Source organism: Prosopis cineraria, unplaced genomic scaffold (assembly GCF_029017545.1).
Source record: "Prosopis cineraria cultivar Desert tree isolate PC_DT_omini unplaced genomic scaffold, ASM2901754v1 PC6, whole genome shotgun sequence".
Lineage (NCBI taxonomy): Eukaryota > Viridiplantae > Streptophyta > Magnoliopsida > Fabales > Fabaceae > Prosopis > Prosopis cineraria.
The window spans coordinates 36,588,693-36,598,977 of NW_026555337.1; the positions used below are offsets into that span (position 1 = coordinate 36,588,693).

The window sequence follows — 10,285 nt, forward strand, 5'->3', positions numbered from 1 at the left end:
ACCTCCATTTTGACATTGATTATACCATTTGTCGATTTTCTTTCGTTGATTATCACTCTTTTAAGGACCCTTTAGCCACAAGCAATCTAGTAGAAAGACCGTTTGTGATTGAAAGGTATGTTTAAGATTAGTTTTTCCTTGCTTTCTCCATGTTTAATTGTAAAGAACACTTCTCTTAAAGTGGGTGACATGTCAAGCCTCTTAATTCTCCCTCAAACATAATCAAAAATCCCATTCCCAATAAAAAATTATAGAAGGGCTATTCTTTAATTTTTAGATAGCAAGTGGCATCTTGGTTACAAGACCACTCATAGGTTTCATAGGCATCAAGTTGTTGCCAAAGAACAACTAGGTTAGTATAATATTGAGTGACATTTTGTGTACCTTTTTTCATACCATGCAATGCTCTATCACACCTTGGTACTAAGGATGTGATGAGCATGGATATGAGATAAACTCATTATCCCATAAGCCTTAGCTAACCAAAAATTAAGCCAAAATAATGACAAATAATTTATACAAAACAATAAGTCTCTAATATATACTTATATATGAATATAAGTTTGTAAAGTCTTGAACATTTTGTAGAAATTTTGATAAAGTCTACCCTATAAATAGGACCTCTTGATATTTCTATAGCTACAAAACTTGTTCAAAATCTAAAAAAAAAGTTTAGTTCCACACCAATAGATTACATAATAACAAAATGAGATTAGAACCTAACTATGGTATGTGTAGAGCACTAAATGACAATACTATAATGCAATATATAGTTACATCAAAAGAAATGATCAAAGCGTGCTTCCATTATCCAAAAAGCAATAATGCCCCTCAAAGATTAGTAGGAGACATAGGGTTATCTATAATATCTGAGACCAAAGAAATTTTTAGTGAGTAGCATTCTAATTAAAATTATAAATAAATACATGTAACAGTAGTAACTAAGAAATTTAGTGTAAAAAAAGTGAACAAAATATCAAAACACATACTTTAACTAATAATAAATGAAAATTTTGCTCAACAATATAATCATTAGATCAACCAATAATATTGGAACCTTATAGGTTTATCAAGAATCGTACTACTCATAAAATATATGAAAATTTGAATAATGATATAACCAAGAAAAATGCTTTTAAAGAACTAATATAAAAAGGATAATTTTTTTAAATCCAATTTAGGAGAGCTTTGTCGAAATGAATAATAAGTGTGGCTCGAGGCCATAAGAACAAACACAAGCATGAAGCCCATAAAACAAACATAGGCATTAGGCCTAAAAAACAAGCATGAGTACAACACTCATGAATAACTGTCCTTTTGTTCCATGTGAGTTGGCCTTTACACGTGACTAGCACCCTATTAGCTAGGTGTATTATAGCATGCTAAGGGCTAACAAAACTACCGTTAGCATTTAACATTTTAAATTTAGTCCCCCTAATCCAAATCTAGCGTGCATAGGTACAAACATCGATTTTAAAATTATTCCTTTCAAAATATAATATTCAACCAACAAACTCCTTTCCATTTTCTCCATGCATGAACCACCATATTAATAGCTCTCTCATCAATTATAAAATTAAACAATGGAACTATTTTGAAAAATAATTGATTAGTGATATATCAAATCCAAGTATTCCTTAACAATGGCATAATTCTTAAATGAAAACAAAGCAGATTCATTAATAAACCAAATAATGTAAACAAAAAAATAGGTGAGGAGAATTGTATAAATCATAAGAAAATAACAAAAAATATTTTAAATTAGGAATTCTCCTACAAAAATTTAGTTGGGATGTTCTTACTCACCTGAGGAATTTTTCAAGAATTCTAAAACTTACTTCTCTTCAACTTCTCACTTTAATTCCAATGATTCCATTATTTTCCTAACAAATAAATCACAATTCTAAAATCATTTATTTGTTTGTTTCTTGATGTAAGTAAGTAAGCATTTAACAACCTAGCTTCCAACACTAACAAAATTTTGTTTACCCCATTAGGTACTCATTACATTCTTCAATTTTACTTATCAAGAAATTTTCAAGCACTTGGTGGACATTAAAATTCAATCACAAACAACATTACAACTTAAAAAAAAAAACATAACCAGTAAGTTCACTATCAAATTTAGTAACATATCAACAACCCAACTAGAGAAAGAGAATACCTTTCCATCCCTTTTGTGCCTTCTTAATGCTTAATGAAGCACTACAACCATCATTTAATTTATCATTATCTTCTTTAGGTACTTCAAGATCCAATCAATATTTTCAAACCTCTTACTTGTATATATAATTATGCATATATATATATATATATATATACACACTTCCAAATGGCTCAATAATTCCTCCAGGCCTTAATATAAAGCCTAAACAACCTTATTTCTACCAAATTCTTCTTTCAAGTATTTCTACAAACACCTTGAGGGCTTTTACCATTAAGTAAATCATGGAATAAGCATTCAAGAATTTTCAACAACTTCCAAATGATTTTTCAATCCTTACTTTTTTCCTAAAAGGCACGATAGCAACCATTGGGAAGAGAGAAAAATTCATTGGCTAGAAAAAGAGAAGGAATCAAGCTTATCATACATACATATGTGACGTCCAGTAGCTAACAAGGAAGAATACATAAAGATTGAGCACACACACATGCACCACCATTGACCATACAATAGAGAAGAAGCAAAGGATGAAGACATCCCATGACTTTAACACTCTAACAACAAATTATGTCGGCGAGAAGTTGAAGACCACGTACCACACACTGAAATAGGGTAGAAAAGGAGCAAAGAATGATGATAGGGGAAAAGAGTTTGGCAATCCACCTACTGAATTAGATGAACGTTGATGGAGAGCAAAATGGTGGATGAACTAATGGTAGCAAAGAGCAGAGTTGATAGCAAGGTCTTGGGAAACAAGTTAATAGTAAAGAGGAGGAAAGAGTTGTACTCTCTCTCTCAGTTGCACTCTCTCTATCAGAGCTTTGCTAGTCTACCGAATAGAGGATGAGAAAATTTGAACAATGAAGCTTATTTGGGGAAAATTACAAGAAACCCATCATATATTTTTTTTAATAACATAAGAGACAAGGATAATTTGGTAATTTCCCATAGTTAAAACAAAAAAAAAATAAAATCAAGCTTTAGCCTAAGTAAGAGGCAAACTCTAGACCTTCACGTAAGCAATCAACATAGGTTTCAATAGGCCACAATTTTCTATTGTCCATAAAACTAAACTAAATGAATAAAATATTAATTGGAAGAGAAAATAATTAATTAAAATTTAAGGTCATTACATGCTCCCTCAATCTCCAGAATGGCAACTCCATTTTTCCATGAAGCCAACGTGTCCCTTGCTGCATCCAATGCTTCTTGAGTAGAATAAAATAGTTCAAACTTTGCACTAATTTCTGGTGTTCTTGAAGAGAGCTAAAACTGCACAATTAAGTCATCATCTTCCCATTCGAAGGACTTGGCATCATTTTTGGTAGGTTTAGGTTTGCTCCTATTACGGTGCACGAACTTCTCGTAGCCTGTGATGTAGAGATGTACCTAAGTTGCCCATTAAATGTAGTTTTGACCATTCAATCGATGAATGGTGATTGCTGAGGAGTAAGCATCGTTTAGCACTTAATGGTTTATGATTGTCATCATCAAAGAAGTGGGGTTATGTTCTTCAACAAACCATCTCCATCTTAACATTCAGTATTGAGAATGAATATAAATTAGATCATCTCTACTTTGATACCATGAAGAATTCAATGCAATAATCACTTGTTTTAATTTATCAATTTGTGCAGTATATAATGATCGATCTTTTAGGTTAGATTACGATATCACACACACACACACACACACACAAAACTAAATCTAACTAAATCTTATAAAATCATAAAAAATATTTTCCCTAGATGTGCTACCAACTAGGTTCTAGAATTACTCTAACAGATTAAACCCTAAAACATGAATAATGATAGTAATATGGCTTGGGCCCAATGAGCCCTTGTGACATCGATAGTTGTAAAAATAGTTTAAAGTAAGACCAACAAATTTTTACAACAATGTAGTGATGATTAATTTTTATTTAGATATTATAACTTAATGGTCAATGTTAATGCCCATTTGTCAATGGCAATAGTACAATGATTTTGATACTGGTAGCAATACTGCTCTAATAGATAGTTAAAGATATACCTAGTACAACTTGCAACGATAATTGAGAGACAAAAACACCTTTTTAACTCAAATTATAGGAGTACATGCCACTCAAAATAATACATAGAACTAGAAAAGAAGGCAGTGACAGCTAGATTATGAAATTTATTTTTGTTGATAAAGTGCGTAGTGGCATGCATTCCCATAATTTGTGAATACAATTCTTTCCAAGAGTTCTTAATATATAGGATTAATGTTCGTTTTTACCCTTGAATTTTTTTAAGGGAGCATTGGCTATCTTATATTAATAAGTGGGATAATTTTTTTCTTGAACCATTTTTTTGAGAAGAAAAAATAGAGATAATGCAATATTTTGGAAGAAAATTATTAATTGACCAAAAAATTTTAGGGCAGCACCTAAAAATTTTAAGGAACTTAATCAATATTAATTTTCTCATCAGGTCAATATTTATAAATAATAACATTTAAGCTATTCAACATTAAAATATTTAATAGCTATTCAACATTAAAATATTTAATATTTTAATAATATTTATTAAATTATATTTTAATTAGACTTTAGGGTTCCCAGTAATCTTGAAAAAAGAGTTTAGAGACAAATTAGCACTAATGGCTTTGGTTAGAGTCCACCTATCATTATGTGTGGGCCCACACACACATTACATTAGCTAAAAATGAAAAGTTAATGGGTGTTTAACGGAGGGGTTTTTTGCTCCTTGAAAATATGGTTTAAAAGAAAATTGGCCCATTTAGTAGTCCAAGATACCCATTGCTCCTCAAAAAAAGTTCATAAATAAAAATAAACTTTAATCCTAGTATATATATATATATATATATCAAAAAATTTAAATCTATTCAAACCCAACATAAAATATTTTATTCTTTGTGTTATTACACCAAGAGGAGTTAAACTTTGGACATTTACTAATGTCCAACCTCATCCTATCCACTTGAACTAGCTTTAGTTAGTTTTAGTAACTTTATTCTTATCATATATATTCAAACCAAGTACACTAAGAGAAACCTCTAAACAAACCCTTTGAAATAAGAGAATGTTATATAAGATCACTCTGTATAATTACTTGTAGAACTCCATAACTCCTAAAGCAGAGAAAGCACGACAAGCGATTTTGAAACCAGAAAAACCAGAATGTTTGCAAAGAGATTCAAATTCTTTCTCAGTTCTTTCTTCTCCATCATGAAGAAACATGATGTTGTCCAAGCTTGCCACGAACTTGGCTTCCTTTGTTGGTCCAATTTCTTCGGGCATTATGAACTCCATCACTATCACCTTCCCTTTTTCTGGCAACGACTCATAGCATTTCCTCAGCACTTTTATGCTGTTTTCATCTGACCAATTGTGGCATACAGCCTACAAAACATGTATATTGCCCACAACGTTAGAAGATTCATTGGTATATGGTATAAATGGTCATAAAACAAGTTAAAACTGATGGATCCCATGATTTTTTTATAGCATACTCCTTCTGTTCCAAAATATATATAAGCAGCTTTCAACAATAATCCATCTGCAATAAACTTTTTATTCACATGAAAATATATATTATTTTCTCTGTTTACCCTAAGTCCCAATTTATTATAATGAGTAAGTAGGTCATAAATTTACAATAAATACAAGAATTTTTGTTGATTAATAAAATGGGTAAAAGGAGAAAAAATTTCTATAAATACTAAATTACTTATATTTTGAAACAAGATTAGCTAAAAAAAATACAATTTAATATTTTAGACCGGAGGGATTCTAAAGCAATATTCATGATGTTGTGAATGAGAACGGTATACTATATACTCCTTTCATTTCTATTTATAAGAGAAACTATCATTTTTACTTATTTTTTATATGAGTAAAATCACCTATTTCAATAAGCATTTTTTAAATCACCCCTTATAATTTATATTAATGAGAAATAAATAATGCACGCTTATGTTAATTAATATAGGATATTTTAGTCTAATTTTTTTATTTTCAGACATATTTATTATAGTTAATTAATTTTTTTAAACTGTGTGATATATTTTTTTTCTTTTATATATAGAAACTGAGGGAGTACATGCTTGTAAATTTAAAATATTTGTCTAAAGAAGTCACGATATATGCTGGGAAAAACTGGTATGGATTTGAAAAATCATTCGAACTCACCACTAAGATCACTTTGTTAATTATGATGTCTCAAATTAGTCAACTTAACCTAACCAACAAGCATGCACACATGCGATTCATGCATTGAATGTTTTCATTTGACTAACGTGCTGTACTAATTATTCAACATGAATTTTTATCTTAGTCAAGTTTTTGTACTTATTATATGCTTTTAACAGCCAAACGGACAACAAATCTAGAGCATGCTTGATTTCTATTTTTCAAAATTATTTTTATTTTTTTATAATATCAATAATTGTTTGGGTAAGTATTTCAAATTTAAATATATTCAAAACTGTTCTCATTTTTTGTTTTAAAAAACAAAAAATGTTAAACATAGAACTGTTTCTGATTTCTTTTTTTACTTTTAATTTTTAAAGCACACTATATCTAATTATTGTAAACTACCTTCAATTCAAACTAACCACTATTATAGGCCACTACTATTAACCACTTTTGACCACTTCTATCAGCCAATTTTTTGATTCTAATTTTTTTAAATTAACAAACAAATTTTGGTCCTTTAACTAGTTTACAAAATAGTTTTATGCTAAAGTGCATCTTTTGCCCTTTAATTACATAAGATTTTATTTTTGTCCCTTAGTTTTATAAAGTGTTTTTTCAGTCCTTAACATCATTAGTTTCATCAATAAAAAAAAAACTCCTAAATTGAATTTCTGAGTATTGATAAAAGATTCTCAAATGTTAATATATTAAGTTTAATTTTTTTAAGAAAATAACAATAATGACACAAAAATAATCATTTAAAACTAACAATATTATAGTTATAGAATTGAAATGATATTTTATGAACTTAAGAGATCAAACCAAACAAGTCCCTAATATAAAGATTATATTTACTTTGATAACTAAGGACTGCAATCTAATATTCAGGAATATAATAAGAAGTTGAAACTAATTAAGATGACAAATTTTGCACTAACCTTCAACATAATGGCATCACCTTTCGGAACGTTTTCAAACATATCCCCTTCAACATGCTTGATCCCTTCATAAAATTTGAGGCCCAATTGAGAATTCTAATTATCTGAACCAACCCAAAAATTTTAAAAAATTCCATTCGATCTTAAATATAAGAGCTAGCTAAAGAGTTTGCTTCTTAAATTTTAAAGTAAGACTTCAATATTCTTTGTCTCCCTCATCTATTATTTTTTTAAATTAAAACCGCCTGTATTAATTGGAAACAATTAACAGGGGTAGTTCCAATAGAAATTATATAACTAGCCAACCTAATTTCATGAATCTATATAAGGAATTATTAGTTAACTAGCTCCTACATTTAGAACTGGAGGGAAGGAGTGTAAACATAAAAAGAATTAGAGATAATGAACTTGAGATGTACTTGGATGAAGTGGTGCATTTTGAATAACATTGGGCAAATCAAAATTGATGGCCTTGATTGAAGGATACTTTGAGACAATCATTTTGAGGTTTTGGCCAGTTCCACCACCAACATCAACAAGTGTTGATATTCCCTCAAATCCTTTGTATATCTCTAATATTCTTCTCATCTCTATGTTGCAACGGTTGGCCATTGCTTTGTTGAAAATGTTGTTCCATGTTGGATCTATCTCAGCGTATCGGTACATTGGCATTCCATGGACTTTCTTGAATAAGTCATTGTCTTCCTCTACAATTGCCACTTTAAAATTCATCCTACATCAAAACAGAAATAAGGAAAAACTTATATAACAATATGTCCCTATACTTTGATTGTGTTTTGTTATCAGTACTTATAGCTTTATTTTGTTATTTTTCTCAGTCCCTTTATTTTGATCCATTTGTAACTTTTTCTCTATAGCTTTAAAAATGCAGAAAAGGACCATGAATTAACACAACAACAACAACAATAAGCCTTATTCCACCAGGTGAAGTTGGCTATATGGATTACACAATGCCATTTTGCTCTATTATCAACTAAGCAATTAAAAATATGCAAACATGGAAATAAATTAACTCTGTCTAGTTAAAAGTTCAAAAAACATTTTTCCTTGCCTTTATTTTCAAGACCTGGTCAATTTGTTTCTATGTCAGTAAAGGGATCGATTACTAAAGTTAAGTAATTACATGTCAGCGAAATTAATTATTTCAATATCAACAATTTATGATCTTTATATGCATTTTTAAAACTATAAGTACTAATATTATATTGGAGATTGACCAACCTAAATGGACTAAGAATAATGAAAAAAAAAATATAAGAACTAAATACAAAATACAATCAAAGTATAAGGACCTACCGTTGTATTTTTCCTAGAAACAATAAATAAATATATTTAATCAAATCAAATAATTCTTTTGAGGTAACTAGATTGTGGATCGATCGCTTGCTTTGCATGAAATCTAATAAACCTAACTTGAAGGGAGTATTTGTTTTTTGAAGGGGGGAAAAAATTACCAAGCATCCATAAGTGCCTTGTGACAAATGAATGAGAGAGTCAAGTATCCACTATCATCGTCCCCATGACTAACAAAGTACTTTCCCACAGGAGAAATCGAATAGAGTCTCTCAGTGTCACCATCTTCCTTCTCACAAACTGAACAATTCAGAAGAGAGTGACTTGCAAGAAGCCTCAAGAGACGATCGATCCTGAAAGCCAAGTCTTTGTGCTGAGATGAACTTGGAAGCTTTGAGGCAACTTCTGAAGCTGAAACGTGTCTTCCTCCTTCCTTAGCTATGATGTCAAACAAGTCAAGCTCAAGTGAAGCTTTGAGAACTGCACAGTAGATTTGGCTACAACACTGAAGCATGGCCAAAAGAGCATATGAATCCTCTTGCTCTTCATTAGGACGAGTCTCTTTAGAATTCAAAAAAGCCATGGTTTCTCTCTCCTTTTTTTGTTTTAATTTGTTTGTGTATTTTTCTATCTTTGCAAGACTTTGCATGTATATTTCCACCTCGCAGCATATATACAGAAATTTATAGGCAAAAGTTTGGGTGAAAACGAATACACACAAGCACACATATTATAGTAGATGCTAAAGTATAATTCTAGCAGTCTTCTAGACTTTCAACTTTGCGGGAGGTTTTGTTTGAATCCTTCAACTTTATTATATTTTATATTAATACCTTTCTCTTTGATGTGGTTAAAAAGTCAATTTCACTTAACAAGTTAATTAAAAAAAAGGTTAAAGAAGGACAAATTAGCCATTAAACTATATATCAAGGAGTGTTTGGTATCCTAAACTCATTTCCTTTCAACGGTTTGAAAATGATGCAATGTTTCTTGTACCATTAACAAAAGTTAACTTTGATAATTAGTTGATAAAAAATTACAAAAAGAACATCCAAAATAAAAAAAAATGACAAAGATAATTACATAAAAGGACCTGAATAGATATAAATAGGTACCATATAAGAAAATTAATATCAATTAAGTTTCTTAAATTATAAAAAATTCAAAGTTAATATTACATATATTTTAATAATATCTTATTAAATATTAATAATATAATATATAATAATTTAAATATTATTATTTACAAATATTCACACACAATTTATATGTTAACTTTTGATATTTACAATTTATCTAAAAATTACAACTTAACTAATGTATTTTTTATTTAAAAAGTGAATGCACTTTTTTACAAATATAATAGTTCAGTTTAGTTGAGATTTTAATTTTCAATAGAAGAACTATAAATTTAGTAGGATTATTTATAAATAATAATAACGATATTTAAACTATCAAATATTAAAATATTGATATTCTATTATAGATATTATTAAAAAGATATTTTTATTAATTGTTGGTGTAAATAATGGTGGTCTAATAATCACCTGATAATGGGTCAAAATATTTGGTCAAAATTAAATTTTAGTCATTCACATATTAAAGAAATAACATTTATCTCTTTGTATTTACTTGTAATTCATAGAAATTAATCCTCATTAATTTTTTTAGAGTTAGTGAGCAAATAGA

The 10,285-nt window shown here is 29.3% G+C and overlaps 1 protein-coding gene across 1 annotated transcript; it reads right to left on the reverse strand.

The window, feature by feature from the left end:
• Positions 1-5,031: 5,031 nt before the first annotated feature.
• LOC129314261 (isoliquiritigenin 2'-O-methyltransferase-like) lies at positions 5,032-9,275 on the reverse strand. Its single transcript, XM_054957637.1, has 4 exons — positions 8,758-9,275; positions 7,702-8,015; positions 7,283-7,347; positions 5,032-5,549 (listed from the first exon to the last, which is right to left on the reverse strand). The coding sequence occupies exons 1-4, from the start codon at positions 9,243-9,245 to the stop codon at positions 5,256-5,258; spliced, it is 1,161 nt and encodes a 386-aa protein (XP_054813612.1). The 5' UTR covers positions 9,246-9,275; the 3' UTR covers positions 5,032-5,255.
• Between the last annotated feature and the right edge of the window lie 1,010 nt (positions 9,276-10,285).

Excerpts from the sequence above, each read along its gene's own strand:
- LOC129314261 (XM_054957637.1), bottom strand. The coding sequence starts at position 9,245 with ATGCAAAGTCTTGCAAAGATAGAAAAATACACAAACAAATTAAAACAA. Across the intron at positions 8,016-8,757 it reads AAGGCACTTATGGATGCTTG|GATGAATTTTAAAGTGGCAA; the intron begins GTAATTTTTTCC and ends GTTTTGATGTAG. Across the intron at positions 5,550-7,282 it reads GTGATGCCATTATGTTGAAG|GCTGTATGCCACAATTGGTC; the intron begins GTTAGTGCAAAA and ends CATGTTTTGTAG.